General features: G+C 33.8%; 1 protein-coding gene and 2 long non-coding RNA genes across 3 annotated transcripts; all 3 read left to right on the forward strand.

Moving 5' to 3' along the window:
• The first annotated feature begins 1,667 nt into the window (after nt 1–1,667).
• LOC120353241 lies at nt 1,668–5,287 on the forward strand. Its single transcript, XR_005572244.1, has 3 exons — nt 1,668–1,806; nt 4,671–4,870; nt 5,202–5,287. It is a non-coding gene; the product is annotated as an uncharacterized LOC120353241 (long non-coding RNA).
• Nucleotides 5,288–5,662: 375 nt separating this feature from the next.
• LOC120353325 (involucrin-like) lies at nt 5,663–11,963 on the forward strand. The gene is made up of 5 exons (XM_039436600.1): nt 5,663–5,688; nt 6,027–6,238; nt 6,571–6,666; nt 7,503–7,657; nt 11,846–11,963. Exons 1-5 carry the CDS (start codon nt 5,663–5,665, stop codon nt 11,954–11,956), a joined length of 600 nt encoding a protein of 199 aa, XP_039292534.1. The 3' UTR covers nt 11,957–11,963.
• A 1,347-nt stretch (nt 11,964–13,310) lies between these two features.
• Nucleotides 13,311–14,475, forward strand: LOC120353242. The gene is made up of 3 exons (XR_005572245.1): nt 13,311–13,447; nt 13,926–14,029; nt 14,279–14,475. It is a non-coding gene; the product is annotated as an uncharacterized LOC120353242 (long non-coding RNA).
• Nucleotides 14,476–21,592: the final 7,117 nt, after the last annotated feature.

Here is a 21,592-nt window from a genome sequence, read left to right on the forward strand (position 1 = left end):
TATACAAACTCTGTTGAAGAAAATAAAAACATAAGCTGAGTGAATCTTTCTCAGATGTTAATGCTGTAACCCAAAATCGACAGGCAATTGTAGAGAAATCCGTTCAATGCCAACGTTGCGGATATAAAAAACTCAAATTCTCAAGAATGTCCTGCAATAGGAAAGACTTGTCATAAATGTTCCCGAATTGGACACTTTTCCCATGTGTGTAAAAGTAAAACGCACAAAGAAAAACTAACTATGTCAACTATTACTGCAGCTGGTATAGCCAGTAATCTTTCTAAAGCTACAATTATTGTTTCGGTGAATGGAATAAATACACAGCTCTTATTGATACCGGAAGTGTTGCCAGTTTTATTGATGAAAAATTTGCAAAAACAAATAAATTTAAAACTGCATCAGATTCTTGTTTTATAAGATTTGCATCTGTTCAACATAACACCGCTACAAAAGCATGTGTTTATAGCAATATTGTGTACAAAGGAATGAATACAACAATATTAAACTCTTGGTATTAAAAGAATGCTGTTGCAATGTGATACTTGGTCACGATTTTTGATGAATCACTCTACAATAAGTTTAGCATTCAATGGTAATAAACAGCCTCTTGTAATAGATAATAATTCTACAACCACACCATCCTTGAAAGATTGCCTCTTGGTGGAGGCCATGATAAAACCATGTTCCCTTTTCAATGACTTGACTCCCGATTGCCACCCAATAACTACCCGATCCAGAAGACACCCACAAGATGACTATGAATTCATGAAGAATGAGGTCAATCGCCTCCTTACAGAAGGAATAATTGAGGAAAGCCAGTCCAGTTGGCGTGCCCAGCCTTTCATTGTAACCAATGGACAGAAGAAACGAATGGTCATAGACTATTCACAGACTATTAATAAATTCACAAATTTAGACGCATACCCTCTCCCATTGATCGAAGACCTTGTAAACACAATTGCCAAGTACAACATTTTTAGTACTGTAGATTTCAAGTCAGCTTACCATCAAATACCGATTCTTGAGAATGAACGACATTACACTGCCTTTGAAGTAGGCCGAAAACTTTATCAGTTCAAACGAATACCATTCGGAGTAACCAATGGAGTAGCTGCCTTCCAACGTACAATAAACGGACTTATAGAAAGAGAGAATTTGAACGACTGCTTTGCCTATTTGGATGATGTTGTCATTTGCGGTTCAGATCAAGAAGAACATGACAGAAATCTTAAGAAATTTCAACAAGTAATTGAATTGTATGGCTTGACTATAAATGAAGAAAAATGTAAATTTTCAAAAAAATCATTGAAGTTCCTTGGGTATGAGATAAAACATGGAGAAATTAAACCTGACCCAGAACGCCTAGCATCACATAGCTTCAAGAAAATGAACTACTAAGTTTGAGTTAACATTGAAATTTGTAACATAAATGCCCTATACCTATGCCCTATATATTCTTATTTGATATTTTGTCCATGGTCTTCTGTATGACCATTGAATAATTTCAAAAAAGTGTTTAAAAAAATAGTTGGAAATCAGCCATCAATTCATTTCTTATGTAGATTGTAACTAGAGTAGATTATTATTCATATTCACTAGTTTTTAACAATAAACAGAATAAGTTCAATTTTTTCTTCATGTTTGTTTTCAGTGTGCTCCAACGATGTTTGGAGAATTTGGTTCTATGTGCAGTGGCTGGGGGATGGGAGGCATTCCTGGGTGGGCCTCTCTTATTTGGTGCCCTTTGAGAGGGCACCAAACCCCCAGCAAACTCCATATGATATGTTGAAAAACTACATCCAAACTGTAAGTGTAACAACATATTTCTAAGTAAATATTGCAGTAATTACAATATGACAGTATTTGGTTATTACAATATCACAAAATATTGATTATTAATATTATTAGATAAAATTGAATATTGAATTATTAATGAGTACACAATTTCATTAAGTCGCAAAAATCCTAATAAACCTTTCTATGAATAATGGGATGTTTATACAGTGTGTGGTGCAGAGGAAACATATGTTTTTCAAACTGCTAGTACTGGCTCATGGGGGGGGGGTTTATTGCCCAGGAACAAATTATTTTGGCAGATGGCCCATACTATGCCATTTCAGTTGCTATGAGCATTGGAACGTACATCGTGTGTTCGCTGTGAAGCAGTTTTTTATTAGAAACAATGAATCTGTGGTCACAGTGCAATGCTTTTTTGTCAATATTTTAGAGTTGGGCCTCAAGGTGCAATGCCTGATCAAAATACTGTACTCCGATGGGTTGCAGCGTTCAGGAGTACTAGTTCTCTGATGATAAAGAAACCACCTGGTCTTCCCTGTTCAGTTCATACTCCTGAAAATATAGACAGAGTCAGTGTCGTCAAGTCCTGATACCATCTCCTCGTCTCAATCATCTAGGACTAGTAACAACTGCCGTTCTGAGTCTACATTTTCCAGGGAATGGGAAGACAAGGTGGTGTCCTAAACGCTGCAACCCATTGGAGTACAGAATTTCGATCGGGCATTGTACCTTGAGGCCCAACTCTAAAATATTGACAAAAAAGCATTGCACTGTGACTACAGATTCATTGTTTCTAAAAAAAAAACTTCTTAACAGCGAACACAGGATGTTGTACATTCCAATGCTCATATCAACTGGAACGGTATAGTATGGGCCATCTGCCAACATTTGTTCCAGGGCAATACCCCTCCTGTTGACGATTACTGGCTGTTCGAAAAACATGCATTTCCTCTGTACCACTCTGTATTACTTGTGTCTACCAAAAGATAGCATCACTATTTATATGAAAAAGAAAAATATTTAAAATCATTTATTGTGTGCAGGTTACAACAGGTCTACAGTATTGTTTTATTTTTATTATTATCATTTTTGATGAGTATTTTAATATGAGCATGTGGTTTTGCCAAGAGCAAGGAGTGTTCCTTTTCAAACTGTCTTTCACAGGAAACCTATTCAATACCTCTACATTTTTTCAAGTGGGGTTATCTTGGATGTTTTTAAAAGTAGGATTTGTACTCTGAATAAACTGAAAATTAACCCCACTGGAACAAAATTTGGGTGGCATTGAATACTGGTAAAATACTGTTCAAGAAGGAACACTCCTTGCTATTGGAAAAAGGGCATGCTTTTACATAATCGTACACAAAACAATACTGTATACCAGTTATAATCTGTACACATTTTCATTCATTCGACATCTTTAGTGCAAAACATAAACTTGTGGTCTATTTTCTAGAACGAAACAAATATTTTATTTTATGGATAGTAAAATGCGAGTTGAATCTTGTTGACACTCAATCAGCTGGTCGATACTCAAAGAATACTTTTGAATAACTATGTGGTAACTGTGACCGTTGCTGGTTGTTACTCTGTATCTTTGACAAAGAGAAGCATTTGTTGTCAGTCATCAGACCACAGACCAGCTGATACCTCTAACCGTCGCTTACATAACTACGATGACGAGATAGATCTAGTAGGCGATGCTCTAACCTCAAAGGCTCCAAACTCCAAATTAATTAAAAATTTTAGGTTAGTGATTGTTTTTCCAAATGGAGCAGCAATAAAAAATAAATACTTAGGCACGAAAGAAGATTTTGGCAATGTCAAAGAAAGAAGACAAGAGTATACCTACATCAAAGTCAACAAAAACAGTGGTTCTTGAAAACTTTGACCTTGTATAAAGAAGTGTTACAGTGCTTTGAAAAGACTGACTAAAATGAACAAAAAAATTTATTTTAATGGTACAAAATACAAGATATTAATTTAGCAAGCTGGTTGAAATTGCTTCCTCCAAGTAACAGAAAAAGGTTGTCAATGTTAAGACTGAAAGACATTTTGTTTGGAAATATTCTATCAAAAGTTTTGGTCGTTAAGTAGATATTTGCCTAATATTTCTTATAAAGTTATAAGTGTTTACAAAGTAGGAGTGAAATGCATTAAAAAAAAAGTTGAAGAGAAACCTCTAGATGAACTGTGACTATTAATAGGTAAGCATGAAAAACAATAATAAATTAGTGTGAGTGATCATTATAAAATTACTAATAATAAATGAGAGTGAGCGAAATTTGTTGAACACATTTCATAGATGAATGAAGAAATAATAGTATTTACAAGGATATTGATTCATTGAAAAGCCAATTTCCAAAAAGTTGGAAGAGAAACTGTCTTTTCAAAGATTTAAACTTTTAAAAGCAAATATCTCTAGAACTAAAGAATATATAAAAAAACCTACTAAACAAAACTTGAGGGAAATTCATCTAGCTTCATTTTTGTTCAGCTAGTCATGTCATTGAAATGCATTGTTTCCAAGATACATGCCTGTAAGCCAGGAATGATTTGCACTTCTAGTGCTTATTACTCAACAACAATGCATCGTAAAAATAAGTACTGAAAATTGAGCTATGGAGCATTTAATTCTCTTCAATTTTATGTATTATTTCACCATTTCATTCTTCCTATCAATTGTTATAGCAGATTTGGTGTTGGGTGTGAAATTCTCACTACAGCAACAAGTGGTAACTTGATGGTACTCCACCTTCAGCACAGGGGTTAGGGATGAGGATTTTCAATATGTTTAGCTAAGTCTCTATTAATTTATGTTTTGTCTCTACCTATCTCTTGATCTTGTTTTCAAACTTTTCTTTTATTTTCAGTGCTGAGAGACAAGAGCAGCTAGAGCTTGAACAACAACAACAACTGCAGCAGCAGCATCAAGAACTGCAGGAGCAAGAGCTGCAGCAGCAGCAACAACTGCTTCAGCAGCAGCAACAACTGCTTCAGCAACAACAACGAATGCTGCAGCAACAACAACAACAACAAGATGAAGAGGAGTTCAATATGCAAGCTGAGATGTGTAAGTATTTATCCACAATTTTTAAATTCTTCCGATTATTCTCCTCCCCCTCCTCCTCCTCCTCATTCACCTCCTACTCATTTCCATCGACTTCTCTTTACTTTAATTTCTTATGCACAAATATCAAAATGCTACGTTTCCACTCACCAACCATGATAAATTAATAATGATAAATTGTGGTAGCACTCAGTATAACATTGACTGTAGGCCTAATAATTTAATTATTAAACGGTAGGTGTTTGATCCTTTCCCAAATAATTGAAAATGTATTGCAAATTCGTTTGTTCATTTCTGGACACTGCTTGAAAATTTCATTGTTTTTTAATTTCAGTTCTGGGTGATATCATGTGGGGAAGGTGCGGCAAACAGCCATATTGGCCATGCCTTGTAGTAAGGGATGAAGAAGGGAGGTTTTATAAAACAAAATGTAAGTCATCAAAACTATCTACTTGAACAATACTCTGGATAGTCAACTATTGCAATAATAATAATAATATTGGTATGCATATAAATATGCATAAATTGTATAATATTATGTAATATATCATTGCATTTGTATATGAATAAAATAATAAGCAAAACAAGATTTTTTTTTGTTTTTACACAGTTTGAATAAATACACAATTTATTCATATTTATATGTATACCAATATTATTACTGTCTTTTCAAAGATTTAACACTTTTAAAAGCAAATATCTCTAGAACTAAAGAATATATAAAAAAACCTACTAAACAAAACTTGAGGGAAATTCATCTAGCTTCATTTTTGTTCAGCTAGTCATGTTGTTGAAATGCATTGTTTCCAAGATACATGCCTGTAAGCCAGGAATGATTTGCACTTTTAGTGCTTATTACTCAACAACAATGCATCGTAAAAATAAGTACTGAACTGAAAATTGAGCTATGGAGCATTTAATTCTCTTCAATTTTATGTATTATTTCACCATTTCATTCTTCCTATCAATTGTTATAGCAGATTTGGTGTTGGGTGTGAAATTCTCACTACAGCAACAAGTGGTAACTTGATGGTACTCCACCTTCAGCACAGGGGTTAGGGATGAGGATTTTCAATATGTTTAGCTAAGTCTCTATTAATTTATGTTTTGTCTCTACCTATCTCTTGATCTTGTTTTCAAACTTTTCTTTTATTTTCAGTGCTGAGAGACAAGAGCAGCAAGAGCTTGAACAACAACAACAACTGCAGCAGCAGCATCAAGAACTGCAGCAGCAAGAGATGCAGCAGCAGCAACAACTGCTTCAGCAGCAGCTACAACTGCTGCAGCAGCAGCAACAACTGCTGCAGCAGCAGCAACAACTGCTGCAGCAACAACAAGATGAACAGGAGTTCAATATGCAAGCTGAGATGTGTAAGTATTTATCCACAATTTTTAAATTCTTCTGATTATTCTCCGCTCCCTCCTCCTCCTCCTCATTCACCTCCTACTCATTTCCATCGACTTCTCTTTACTTTAATTTCTTATGCACAAATATCAAAATGCCACGTTTCCACTCACTATCCATGATAAATTAATAATGATAAATTGTGGTAGCACTCAGTATAACATTGAGTGTAGGCCTAATAATTTAATTATTAAACGGTAGGTGTTTGATCCTTTCTCCAAATAATTGAAAATGTATTGCAAATTTGTTTGTTCATTTCTGGACACTGCTTGAAAATTTCATTGTTTTCTAATTTCAGTTCTGGGTGATATCATGTGGGGGAGATGCGGCAAACAGCCATATTGGCCATGCCTTGTAGTAAGGGATGAAGAAGGGAGGTTTTATAAAACAAAATGTAAGTCATCAAAACTATCTACTTGAACAATACTCTGGATAGTCAACTATTGCAATAATAATAATAATATTGGTATGCATATAAATATGCATAAATTGTATAATATTATGTAATATATCATTGCATTTGTATATGAATAAAATAATAAGCAAAACAAGATTTTTTTTGTTTTTACACAGTTTGAATAAATACACAATTTATTCATATTTATATGTATACCAATATTATTATTGCCCTTTCGAAGTTTTATCTATTCATTTATATCTCTTTTATAATTCAAAATTACAACATTTGTAATGGACCAACAGGGTTGCTTGAGGCCCAAACTGTTCCAATTGCAATTCATACAACATTCCAGCTCTATAAATTTCCAGCCAAACAGAATATTGTATGATAGGTAGTGAGTCTTATCATGGAGAAATATAGCATAAGAAGAAGATAGCCCATGGTATAGGTCGTTTATGTTCTGTTTATATACTGTTGATACTGTCTATTATTACTTGTCTTCCTGGGTGAGAGTGTGAGAACAGCACAGTATGAGAGACCACTAGCATCACATAGCTTCAAGAAAATGAACTACTAAGTTTGAGTTAACATTGAAATTTGTAACATAAATGCCCTATACCTATGCCCTATATATTCTTATTTGATATTTTGTCTATGGTCTTCTGTATGACCATTGAATAATTTCAAAAAAGTGTTTAAAAAAATAGTTGGAAATCAGCCATCAATTCATTTCTTATGTAGATTGTAACTAGAGTAGATTATTATTCATATTCACTAGTTTTTAACAATAAACAGAATAAGTTCAATTTTTTCTTCATGTTTGTTTTCAGTGTGCTCCAACGATGTTTGGAGAATTTGGTTCTATGTGCAGTGGCTGGGGGATGGGAGGCATTCCTGGGTGGGCCTCTCTTATTTGGTGCCCTTTGAGAGGGCACCAAACCCCCAGCAAACTCCATATGATATGTTGAAAAACTACATCCAAACTGTAAGTGTAACAACATATTTCTAAGTAATATTGCAGTAATTACAATATGACAGTATTTGGTTATTACAATATCACAAAATATTGATTATTAATATTATTAGATAAAATTGAATATTGAATTATTAATGAGTACACAATTTCATTAAGTCGCAAAAATCCTAATAAACCTTTCTATGAATAATGGGATGTTTATACAGTGTGTGGTGCAGAGGAAACATATGTTTTTCAAACTGCTAGTACTGGCTCATGGGGGGGGGGTTTATTGCCCAGGAACAAATTATTTTGGCAGATGGCCCATACTATGCCATTTCAGTTGCTATGAGCATTGGAACGTACATCGTGTGTTCGCTGTGAAGCAGTTTTTTATTAGAAACAATGAATCTGTGGTCACAGTGCAATGCTTTTTTGTCAATATTTTAGAGTTGGGCCTCAAGGTGCAATGCCTGATCAAAATACTGTACTCCGATGGGTTGCAGCGTTCAGGAGTACTAGTTCTCTGATGATAAAGAAACCACCTGGTCTTCCCTGTTCAGTTCATACTCCTGAAAATATAGACAGAGTCAGTGTCGTCAAGTCCTGATACCATCTCCTCGTCTCAATCATCTAGGACTAGTAACAACTGCCGTTCTGAGTCTACATTTTCCAGGGAATGGGGAAGACAAGGTGGTGTCCTAAACGCTGCAACCCATTGGAGTACAGAATTTCGATCGGGCATTGTACCTTGAGGCCCAACTCTAAAATATTGACAAAAAAGCATTGCACTGTGACTACAGATTCATTGTTTCTAAAAAAAAAAACTTCTTAACAGCGAACACAGGATGTTGTACATTCCAATGCTCATATCAACTGGAACGGTATAGTATGGGCCATCTGCCAACATTCGTTCCAGGGCAATACCCCTCCTGTTGACGATTACTGGCTGTTCGAAAAACATGCATTTCCTCTGCACCACTCTGTATTACTTGTGTCTACCAAAAGATAGCATCACTATTTATATGAAAAAGAAAAATATTTAAAATCATTTATTGTGTGCAGGTTACAACAGGTCTACAGTATTGTTTTATTTTTATTATTATCTTTTTTGTTGAGTATTTTAATATGAGCATGTGGTTTTGCCAAGAGCAAGGAGTGTTCCTTTTCGAACTGTCTTTCACAGGAAACCTATTCAATACCTCTACATTTTTTCAAGTGGGGTTATCTTGGATGTTTTTAAAAGTAGGATTTGTACTCTGAATAAACTGAAAATTAACCCCACTGGAACAAAATTTGGGGGGCATTGAATACTGGTAAAATACTGTTCAAGAAGGAACACTCCTTGCTATTGGAAAAAGGGCATGCTTTTACATTATCGTACACAAAACAATACTGTATACCAGTTATAATCTGTACACATTTTTGTTTTTCATTCATTAACAGTGATGCTATCTTCCAGTAGCCACACAATGAATATAAAACCCCACTTTTTACAGATATGTTTATTTGAATGTGTGTGACTTGAGGAATGTTCTGTATAATATAAAATATTGAATCATTATATGAATATTAATTATTATATACAATTAAAATGTAATTGAATGTGTTGATTCGAATGGAACTATACTGAGATTCATGTTATAAAGACAGTGGGAATGATAGGAAGTCATTGTTGCCACTTTTTCTTTCCACCACTACAGTGGATAGCTCTGATTCAAGTATTCCCTGTAAATCTGATATGATATTGATTGATGATTCTTTCTAATAATTATGAAACATATCTTAAATATATTCCATACATCATGGAGATATATTTTTCCATAATTTGATGATAAATTCTCATCATTGAAATGAAATATTTTGCTAGTTTATATTTGTGCATAGTCTATTAACAATTCGGCAAATGTGTGGAGTTGGAAATAAATAGAGCTATCTATATAAGATACTGACTCTATAACCTGAATCTCACAGTGGATAACCCAGCAGCAAGAAGTGCCACTTGGTTTTTTTCAAACTGCTAGTACTGGCTCATGGGGGGGGGTTTATTGCCCTGGAACGAATTATTTTGGCAGACGGCCCATACTATGCCATTTCAGTTGCTATGAGCATTGGAACGTACATCGTGTGTTCGCTGTGAAGCAGTTTTTTATTAGAAACAATGAATCTGTAGTCACAGTGCAATGCTTTTTTGTCAATATTTTAGAGTTGGGCCTCAAGGTGCAATGCCTGATCAAAATACTGTACTCCGATGGGTTGCAGCGTTCAGGAGTACTAGTTCTCTGATGATAAAGAAACCACCTGGTCTTCCCTGTTCAGTTCATACTCCTGAAAATGTAGACAGAGTCAGTGTCGTCAAGTCCTGATACCATCTCCTCGTCTCAATCATCCAGGACTAGTAACAACTGCCGTTCTGAATCTACATTTTCCAGGGAATGGGGAAGACGAGGTGGTGTCCTAAACGCTGCAACCCATTGGAGTACAGAATTTCGATCGGGCATTGTACCTTGAGGCCCAACTCTAAAATATTGACAAAAAAGCATTGCACTGTGACTACAGATTCATTGTTTCTAAAAAAACTTCTCAACAGCGAACACAGGATGTTGTGCATTCCAATGCTCATATCAACTGGAACGGTATAGTATGGGCCGTCTGCCAACATTCGTTCCAGGGCAATACCCCCTCCCGTTGACGATTACTGGCTGTTCGAAAAACATGCATTTCCTCTGCACCACTCTGTATTACTTGTGTCTACCAAAAGATAGCATCACTATTTATATGAAAAAGAAAGATATTTAAAATCATTTATTGTGTGCAGGTTACAACAGGTCTACAGTATTGTTTTATTTTTATTATTATCATTTTTGTTGAGTATTGTAATATGAGCATGTGGTTTTGCCAAGTGCAAGGAGTGTTCCTTTTCGAACTAGGAAACCTATTCAATGCCTCTACATTTTTTCAAGTGAGGTTATCTTGGATGTTTTTAAAAGTAGGATTTATACTCTGAATAAACTGAAAATTAACCCCACTGGAACAAAATTTGGGGGGCATTGAATACTGGTAAAATACTGTTCAAGAAGGAACACTCCTTGCTATTGGAAAAAGGGCATGCTTTTACATTATCGTACACAAAACAATACTGTATACCAGTTATAATCTGTACACATTTATGTTTTTCATTCATTAACAGTGATGCTATCTTCCAGTAGCCACACAATGAATATAAAACCCCACTTTTTACAGATATGTTTATTTGAATGTGTGTGACTTGAGAAATGTTCTGTATAATATAAAATATTGAATCATTATATGAATATTAATTATTATATACAATTAAAATGTAATTGAATGTGTTGATTCGAATGGAACTATACTGAGATTCATGTTATAAAGACAGTGGGAATGATAGGAAGTCATTGTTGCCACTTTTTCTTTCCACCACTACAGTGGATAGCTCTGATTCAAGTATTCCCTGTAAATCTGATATGATATTGATTGATGATTCTTTCTAATAATTATGAAACATATCTTAAATATATTCCATACATCATGGAGATATATTTTTCCATAATTTGATGATAAATTCTCATTATTGAAATGAAATATTTTGGTAGTTTATATTTGTGCATAGTCTAGTAACAATTCGGCAAATGTGTGGAGTTGGAAATAGATAGAGCTATCTATATAAGATACTGACTCTATAACCTGAATCTCACAGTGGATAACCCAGCAGCAAGAAGTGCCACTTGGTTTTTTTTTAATCTGCTGCTGCCCTAATCCATAATCTTTAGCAATTGACTCCATACAGCAACATTGATTTCACTGAAAATGCTACAAGAAACAGCCATCGTATATTTTCGCATGTTTCACATTCTTGACTGAATCAAACATGAAAAATTACAAATATATGCTTTCAATAAATACTTCTATATCAAACATTGTGCACACTGTTGCAAACCACATTATGGTGATGGCAGAGGGAAAATGCTCAAGCTTTGATTGAATATGGTTGGAATCGCCGGCGTCACCTAATGCGATCTGCTAGGGTTTAACAATTTATAGTCTACAATACAGTCGATTCAGCGAATCATGCTTAATGAGAATGGAGCAATTCTCATCTTGAATGAATGAATAAAACAAATTTTTATGAAGACAATACAATATATGATAATGATTGTTAAAATAAATAATTATTCAAGGTTTGATTTTTGTTTTCAGCACCGAAAAAACAAGGAACAATTAAAAGCCTGCAAAATCCCGAGGAGGCTGGCGGCAAAAATAGATGCTGCAGTGGAGGAGGCTCTGGAGAGGCAGGATAGATTTGAGTAAAGAACATGTTAGTTCAGATCCAAAGATTGCGCGAGGCCAGCCAGGCTACGACCCATGGAATAAAGTGTGCCCTTGTGACAGTATGAATTCAGCCTTCAAAAAATACTTTGTACCACCACAAGATATATCCATAGATGAATCGATGATTGGTATTAAAAATAGGTTTGCTCATATTGTTTACATGCCCAATAAAAGACATGCAAGATTTGGGATAAAAAAGTTTGAAGTAGTAGATAGTAAACATAGTTATATTTTACATACAGAACTCTATAGTGGCAAACAATTTCTACCTGATAGTCAAGACCCTTTCACTCAAACAGTAATCATGCATCTTCTAAGATCTTGCAATTTATTGAATAAGTCCTACCATATATTCACCGACAATTTTTATACCAAAATTCCTTTTGCCCATGAACTCTCTACTCATGGAACATTCATCACTGGTACAGTAAACAAAAGGTCCAAAGATTTGTCTAAATCAATTCTAAATTCCCAAATTCAACCTCAGAGCTCAAATGAAATATTCATGGTTGGATACAGAGAAAAAACCCAGGAAACCAGTGTACTTGATCACAACAGGTTGTCATGCTGAAGATCAAAGGATAGTTAGTAGAAGTGGGAAGGTAAATACAAAACCAGTACTCATAAATAAATATAATTTGAACATGGGTGGGGTTGACAACAAGGACAAGTCAATTTATCATGTTATGTGCACTAGGGCAACCAGGAAATACTGGAAAAAAATCTTTTATAATCTTCTGGATATGACAATATTTGATGCATACATTTTATACACTTTGAACACTGACAAGCCAATGGACCGACACGAATTCATGGAAACAATTGTTGAGAAACTTGTAAATGATAGTAGAGCACCAAATGAACCACCACAACCAATTCCAGGCCCTTATGGTGATGAAAATCATGAGATTGTGCGCCTTCCAGGTACCAAGCAGCAGTTGTGCCCTATATGTTCCACAGCAGAAAAAAAATCCAGGACTCATTTTTGGTGTCCTGCATGTGATTGTGGAGTCCATCCTGCTTGTTTTCACAAATTAGAACATTTTCGGAGGCATAGAGGAAAGAGAACTGCAGCAAAAGCTGAAGTTGAAGACAATGATCAAGAATAGATGAATTACATATCGATGGCTTGTGAGAAAGCCGGCATAAGTCAAAATTTTCGATTTTTGAGTTATTACCATCAGCAGAAGCTAGGAATCGTCCTCTATTATGTGTAAAAGAGACGTAACTGTAGTTCAATAAATGGCCGCTAGATTTCGAAAAGGTCATTATGACGCTGAGTCATAATTTGTCATAGCAGATCAAGAAAACCGACCCTTTCTCAGTTGCTCTTCTGCCATGCTGAAGGAAGCTACACATTTTTCAAGAACAATGTCACAAGTGAAAAAAGTTCATTCACGAACGTCCAATTTATTGATATTTTTTCTACAAAAGTGACTCAAGTCAAATTGTGTCATTTTTGCTGAAAAGGTGAGTATCATTTCATTCACTACTTTCTCGATAATATTGGCACATTTCTTCTTGTGTCAGTTTTCTTAATTTGCTAGAATAAAAATCACTTATTGTTGTTGATAGTTTTAGAGTTATGTCATTCTTCTCGAAATACAAACCCATCATTTATGCCATCATCAATGTTGTTTTTAAACTTGTGTCACTTTTCCTGATACACTTAGTAATCTTTAATGTTGTATTTCAACTTATGTCACTTTTTCTGATAAAATATGCAATCTTTAATTTCGTTTTCCTACTTATGTCACTTTTCCTGAAGAACTATGCCATTTTTAATGTTGTTTTTTTAACTTATGCCATTATTACTGATAAATTAAGACAAAATAAAAGGTTCTATTTCCATCAATGTTATAATTATAATGAGCAATATCATGATCCAACTGGTTATTGATACTTGTTAATCATATTAATTGATCACATTCAACTATTTTCTCATTAGGTTGAAGACAAAATGGAGAATTCAAAACCATTTTGTATTTGTATCTGGTTTCAAATTGATATTCAACATGGTTAAACAAGCCGAAAACGACTCAACTATTGAAGGTAATTATTTATCCAATTCAGTCTAAACAATTTAAAACTTATAATTATTATTATTATTACTAAAGAAATTCGTCAATACGCTTTTCTATTCAAGTTCACCTTTATAAGAGTTTTTTTTTTCTAATTTTGTTATAGGCAATCCAGAACCAGATCCTGATCCATAAACAATCTCAAGTTGCTTATTATATTATTAATTTGTTAAAGAAAATTATGTTCAACATTAAATCGAATCTTTTATTGTTGGTAAAGGTGATCCAGAGCCAAATCAAGATCCAGGCCATCCAGATCCAGATCTGAGCTGAAAACAAATAGAGTCAAATGCTTTGTTTGGAATGAGAGTGAAGGGAACAGGGGTGCCTGTGAAATTGGTACATGTGTTCTGAAGTACATAGAGAGCTTAGAAGACGAAATCAACAACACTGAGAGTAAGAAGTTGGATTTGGTATTTTACTCTGACAACTGCTGCGGCCAGCAAAAAAATAAATTCGTTTTATCTATGTACTTGTATGCTGTCAAAAAATTTCCTTTTTTGAATTCAATCACTCACAAATTTTTAGTTAAAGGTCACAGTCAAAATGAGGGAGATAGTGATCATGCACTCATTGAACATGTAATAAAAAGATCATTGAAGTCAGGTCCAATTTTCTTACCTTCACAATATGTCACATTGATTCGAGTTGCTAAGAAAACAGGAAGCCCATACCATGTGACAGAGATGAGTCATGATATGTTTTATGATTTGAAACATTTAGCCAAAAAAATAGGATTGAATTCATTACGAGATCAGAATAATGGTAATGTCAAAATATCCAACATTGCTGTTTTATGTTTTCAAAAGAGTGAGCTTGACAAAATCAAATTCAAAAATTCTTACAGTGAAATAGATTTCACTCAATTCATTGTCATAAAACCAAGGAGTACATCGAATCCAAATGCAGAAATTGTTCTTAAGAGACTTTATTCCAGTAAGATAAGTTCAGCACAAAAGAAAGAAAAGTTATTGAAATTCATTAAGAAGAACATCATTCTGAAGTACTACTACAACTTCTACAATGCTTTGTAATTATTAATTTGTTTACTTTGATTCGAGAATTTTTTTTTATGAAGATTTTTTCAAAGAAGTCTTTAAGTTTTTACATTAAATCTTTAGCCTAATTATTGTATATTTATTGCTTAAAACATGCTGATGTCTTATGTAATATTTTCCAAGGTAATTAGAATAGAATTTATTCTAATTACCTTGATATTTTCTATATTGTACTATGAGATTCCTATTAGTCATAACCATAGTACAGTAAGAACATCATTATTAATTTTAAAAAAGCTACTCTGACTTCTACAATATTACTTATTACTTTGAAATGAAGTTACTTTTTCATTATTATAATTATGATTATTATATTCTTACATCTTTCATGATAATATTTGTCATTTTGAAAACATTATGTAGTCCACTCATGAATTAAAAAAAGGCTCAAAACTGAATTATTATTCATAAATTAATGCAGAAATCGTTCTAAGAAAACTTTGTTCTGGTAAGATAAGTTTAGCATAAATTAATGAAAGAAAAGTCATTAAAATTTATTGAGTAGAACATCATTCAAAAGTTCTATTATAACATTCACAATTCTTTGTAATTAGCTTACTAGGTACTCTTGATTCAAGAAATTTATATTATTGAATGAAGAATGAGTCTATCTTCTTAATAATTATATTCATTGTTTAGAAACATGCTGATATCCATTTATCTTAATTTTTGTAATATTTTCTATATTGTACTATGAGGTTTCTATCAGTCATAGTCATAGTACAGTAAGAACATCAATATTATTTAGAAGACCTACTCTGACTTCTACAATACTACTTATTATTACTTTGATCTGAAGTTACTTTTTTATAATTTTTCATAATAATAATTCTGTGTTAAGAAGCCATAACTTGATATGTCGACTTTTTCTCGAAAATGAGTTATCAACACCACTGTGTTCGTCTCAGCGAGATCTACAAGATGGTAAAATCGGATATGTAAAACTCCTTCTAATAGCTCTGTAATATTATTTGTAAGTCAATGAGACGAAACCGTTTCACACAAATAATGAGGTTGCTTCATTTTGTTGACAGTACAAGAATAGATCGTTCAGATAAACTTTGGAAACTTCGTTCTCTGATTGATATAAGCTCAAAATAAACTTTAGAGAACATTTTGTCCCGGTTCAACTATTGGATTTTTCCTTATTATGGGCGTCATTCATGTAAGCAGTTCATAAGAGGAAAGCCAATCCGTTTTGGATACAAAGCTTGGTGCCTCAATACATTCAGTGGTTACCTTGTAGATTTTTCAATATATTAGGGTAGGACAGGAAGTACAGATGATGCATATGATAAAGCTTTTGGTAAATCAGCTGCACCATTAGTGAGGATGCTGAATGATCTAGAACCTAGCTAAGTTCTGCCATATCACATTTACTTTGATAATTTATTCACAGGACTCAATTTACTTTCATATCTGAGAGACAAGAACTTCCATGGAACTGGTACCATTAGAGCAAACCGTGTACCAAAAGATTGTAAATTATGCTCTCCTAATGAGATAAAAAAGAAGGAAAGAGGTTTTTATGCCCATACTGTCAGCAGTGACAACATAATAATCACAAGATGGCAAGACAATGTCCCTGTTTTCTTTAATAAAACTAAGCGACCCATTATTAATTGATAATTATTGTTAAAGAATTTGTAAGCCTTTGTGAGACACAAAATCTAAAAATAATTTGACATAGAGAAAGAGAGAGAGAGAAAGCCAATAGTTAATTCCAGCTTAATTTAAACAATAATAATATTCCTAGTGCAATAAAAAAAGAAACCGGTTTAGTGACAGAACTTTTTTTTCCAAATAAGGCACTATATTCACTACATTCCACGCCCTTCCGACTGGGGCACAAGGGTGGCCTTGCCAATGCAGTCACTGATTAAGCCATTCACTGGTGATACTACATGGCATCGGTAGAGGAGTTTCTGAAAAACATCACACTAGTGGTCAAAACTGGGAGCTGGGATGATGCCGCTGAAAAATTTATTTTCCTACAGTTAACTTGAAAAGTGGCCATTGCTGCACTGATTACAGAACGCAAAGAATCACTTTTCCGCTCTAGTGCATTTACTACTACATTATTCAATTTGACAATAAATTAAGGTTTTTATTCATAATAAATTACACAGAAAAACATTTGATGGATTTGATGGTAAACGTTTCTTTCGGTGCAGCAGCAAACTGTCACTTTGCGCACTAGTTGCCAAATAACTATTACCGCCTGAAGGTGACCGGACCAGCAGCAGCCTGCTAAACTCTCATCCTGAGTTGTTTGAGGCCAGTGCCATACTTTTTAGATTTCGAGCGGGTGCTGAGGTAGCGGTTTGGCCTGAATGTTGTGACTGGGGGAATGTTGTGTTTATGGGGATTGCATACTCTCCCAATTGCGAATGTGGAGAGATCCAAACAATGGACCACATTGTTTCTGTGTGTCCATTGTATCGGCTCTCTGGAGGGTTGCTTAGAAACTGGCGGATTGGGAAGCCTTGCTCTGGCTGCAAGGGTTTAATAGTATTTTATGCAAAGCCAGGGGTAAAAATTATTGTATTCAAACTTTCTTTCTAATTTGTTAGTTTTATGTTTCTTTGATTCGTTCGCTTCGAGTTCCGCCATCCGCTGTATTTTCGTCTCTGCTCTCGTTTTTAAATTATTTAGTAGTGTTGTTTAGTTAGTTATGTTGTTTAGAGTTAGTATTTAGTGTAGTTTTTAGTTCTTAGGTCTAGTTTATAGTGTTGTCTCGTCTAGTGTTTTTATACACTAAACTAAAAAGTGTAGCTGCAATGTACTAAGCTGGATACCGTACCTACAATATCAGCTTTAAGTACCATACACTTGGATTAAGATTCAGCAGAATTCAGCTTAGAGTTATAAGGCTTGGTCGAGTCGGAGCAGCGGTGGCGGACGGTCGTGTTTCAAGGAGCTCAAATAAGATGAACTGTTTCTTGTTTATGCCTTTAGAAATGTTTGTTCATCGTAGATCTTGCCCATAACCTAATAACTTACTCTCATCCACAAGTTCTTAATAAGTAATAATCTTTCTAATAATAACTCATCATTAATAGCAGCAGTAATAAAATCTGTATTGCATCTCTCAAAGTATTTAGTACTTGTCTCTCTACTTGAACTTATTAGTTGCAAATTCATTCATCAGTAACCATAATCAACCAACTTAGCTGTATTGAACTGTATTGAATCGTAAACTATCTCTTTAAAAATTGTAGGTTTGAATTACTCTCACTCATAATATTAATATATTTTTTATCAATCCAGGAAACTGAATAAACTAATTTTTTTAAATATCTGATCATCACCAATAAAATATATTTCACTTTATAAATTCATTACCGTATAAAGGCTATTAAACCGTAAATAAGATTGTAGGCTTGAATTACCCTTACTCTTAAATTATTATTATAAGGTGGTGTCTTTTTATTATTTTTCTTGATAATTACTCTTATTTTTATTATAACGTAACTGATTGGCAACAATTATTTTCACTGATCTTTTTAAAATCATTTCAATTTACAGGCCGAAATAGATTCACTTTTCGTAGGCTGCTCTGTAAGGAAATTGTAATGCATTGCATCTTGCGGCAATCGCTCGTGACCCGGTGGGTGGACGGGGCACGACCGATCTATGGTGTTTTGTTATTTTTATGTCTGTTCTTTTCTATAGCTATTTCAGAGTATAAGTTATTTGTAGTTGCCTGATTATTTTTCGAGACTAAGACTTTCAGTATCCTATTAGGGATTGAGAAATCTTGTTCATCTATTATAATTAAGCAATAGACTATAATTTTCAATATTATTTAATTTAATACTATATAATATACCAATATCTCCTCTATTTTTGCAACTCTTTTTTCTATGCAATCCAAATTTTTCAATAAAACAAACTATTATACTCTAGTGTCGAAGTTACCTGCACAAATTGTCACTCAACTACCTGATAACGGTCTATCATATCTCTGACGGCCTGTCCGTTGATAGTGAAAGTTTCTTGCCCAACAATATTCTAGCCGACTCTTCTCTGACATTTTACGAGCTCCTTATCAGTGCTTTGATACAATTACCTAGTGGATATTTAACGTCTTCTCTATAACATAATCTTACTGAATTAATTTTTCATGACGAGCTGTAAGAACTGATATAGGCTTATAGGATGTAATATTAGTATATTAGTATTAAAAATATAAATATGTGTTAGCTTGCTTGCATGATAATCTGTTGGCTAATTTAAGTCTTTTTTTGTTTTGCTGTTTACTTGCTTTATTCATCAAAATATCGTGGTATAAGTCAAAAATTTGTGTTTTTCAGTTCTAGTGGAGTTTGAACATGAAATGATTGTTCTATCGACTAGTAATACACACTAAGTCATAAACCACAAACAAAAGGATTTTTGCCAAGAGTTAAGTCAAATGTTCCTGTTCTCCTACATGTAAAATACATTAAGGGACTTAATATGTTCCACTTGTAGCCTATTCATACCAATCTCAATCTCACAGACATGTAAAACCCACTAAGTGACTTAATGGCTTCTACCAGTTCACTGACTCATTCACTCTAGACAATGTGCTGACTTATAACACTGTCACTGCAGAGACTTTGTGCATCTTTTTTTGTTAAATTGATATGAATGATTATTATTTAATAATGTCTGGAAGAGCAAGAAGGATGGTTGAATTGTGTCAACTGAAGGACATTGATCCTATTCCTGATGATTTTCTACTGTCATTACCTAAAGCAAGTACTGGTAAGTAAATTTCAGTTTCTTTTTCTAACCTCAAAATTTATTTTAGTCAAGGTACCGGTATATCAATATACGAGTATTGGCAAATTAATTACAATACGGCATTCAAGAAAATATTATATTTTTGAATTTGAAATAACTGTTATTAATATAGGCCTAACCTAGTAAATCATGAAACTAGGAATCAATTAATATTATTGGACATTTGATTTTTGTTAGGTTAGACTTATTATCTACTTTTTGCGCTACTTTTACTTTTTGAGTTCTTTTTGAGCCAATACATCTATAGAGAGTTTCATTGCATTTATAGAATCATAGGAAAATCATCTAATAATGATATAGTGTTGCCAGCCACCCAATAATGATTGGCAAAACCTTTACATGAAACAATATTAAAAAGAATCTAATACATTTTTCTGATCTTGAAAGTTCATCGGTTGGTGTTGTGAATATGATTAAAACAGAATAGCTTTGTATTTTTGTGTATTTTGATGCTTGCTTGCAGTTATTAATTCAGTGAAGCCTGCAGTACCGGTAGCCTACTGATATTCATTCTTTTCAGTTGAATCACCAGAAGCAGTGGAACCACCAGGACAGTTGGAAGATTTATTGCCAGTTCGTGAAATGCATTCAGGTTAGTATTAAGATATTTATAGTAAGTTCACAATCTATAATAGAAAAAGTAAATTGAATATCATAATTTATTACTGTACTAAATCTCTGACATAAAATCATAATAGTGTAGTTTAGTGGCAAAGAACCCACACAGCATAATATGTTTGGATGCACGCAGGTTTATTGCCAGCACTGGCATCATTTTCTGGACAATTATTGTATTCATAAATTATTTTGTGTTAAAAAATATTTGTAATTTCATGGCCTATTCTTTTAATTCAAAAGCATTAGAGATTTAGAAAACTATTTATCTCAATTTTTATCAAGATTTTTGAGAGAGGTTAAAAGATTTTTAATGGAATGTGAGAACATAGATACATAGAATATAGATACATTTTTCAGAGTTCTCAGTAGCATGGTAAATTTGTATATAATTATATTGTACTTCTTTGAACATTTATTGAACTTCTCATTATATATACTTCAAAGCTAAAATTGTTAAATCATCGATCTGATTATTTAAATTTTTTCCTTGTCATTGTATTAATAGTTTTATTTTGTATTCTAAGATTGTTATATTTTCTTTCCCTGCCAATAAAAACAATAAAAAAAACAATTAATTTTCTGTTTTCAGAGCATCTGGAAGAACAATAGGTAGAAGGAACATCACCAGTTCGTAAAATGGAACCAGAACTGCAGGAGTGGGCTGAAGGAACATTGTTCGAGGAAATAGATGATACAGACAATGATGAAACTTACCATACTGAGGAGGACAGCGATACCAGTGATGAAGAATATTCTATCAGGCGTGTAACTAAAATTAGAAAACTATCCCAAGGTAAGAGTAACATTCTATCAGGTAGAACAGAAGCTGGACCAAGCAATGATTTTGAGGGACAGTTATCACCAGTGAGTTCAAATTTGATTGTTTCGGAATCTAAAGAGACCACAGAGCATGAAAGAGAGAAAAATGAGTCACTGACTGCCATGGGCAGTTCAGATTCAGAAGCTACACCAGTAAAGAGTCCCACCAAACGATGGAGAAAGAGTAGACCAGAGAAATGGAAAAGAAATATTGAGAAGAGTAAATGTATTAAAGGGCTACCTTACAA

This window comes from Nilaparvata lugens, chromosome 10 (genome assembly GCF_014356525.2).
Source record: "Nilaparvata lugens isolate BPH chromosome 10, ASM1435652v1, whole genome shotgun sequence".
In the NCBI taxonomy this organism is placed as follows: Eukaryota; Metazoa; Arthropoda; class Insecta; order Hemiptera; family Delphacidae; genus Nilaparvata; species Nilaparvata lugens.

Excerpts from the sequence above, each read along its gene's own strand:
- LOC120353325 (XM_039436600.1), top strand. The coding sequence starts at position 5,663 with ATGCATTGTTTCCAAGATACATGCCT. Across the intron at positions 5,689-6,026 it reads TGTTTCCAAGATACATGCCT|TGCTGAGAGACAAGAGCAGC; the intron begins GTAAGCCAGGAA and ends TTTTATTTTCAG. Across the intron at positions 6,239-6,570 it reads CAATATGCAAGCTGAGATGT|TTCTGGGTGATATCATGTGG; the intron begins GTAAGTATTTAT and ends TTCTAATTTCAG.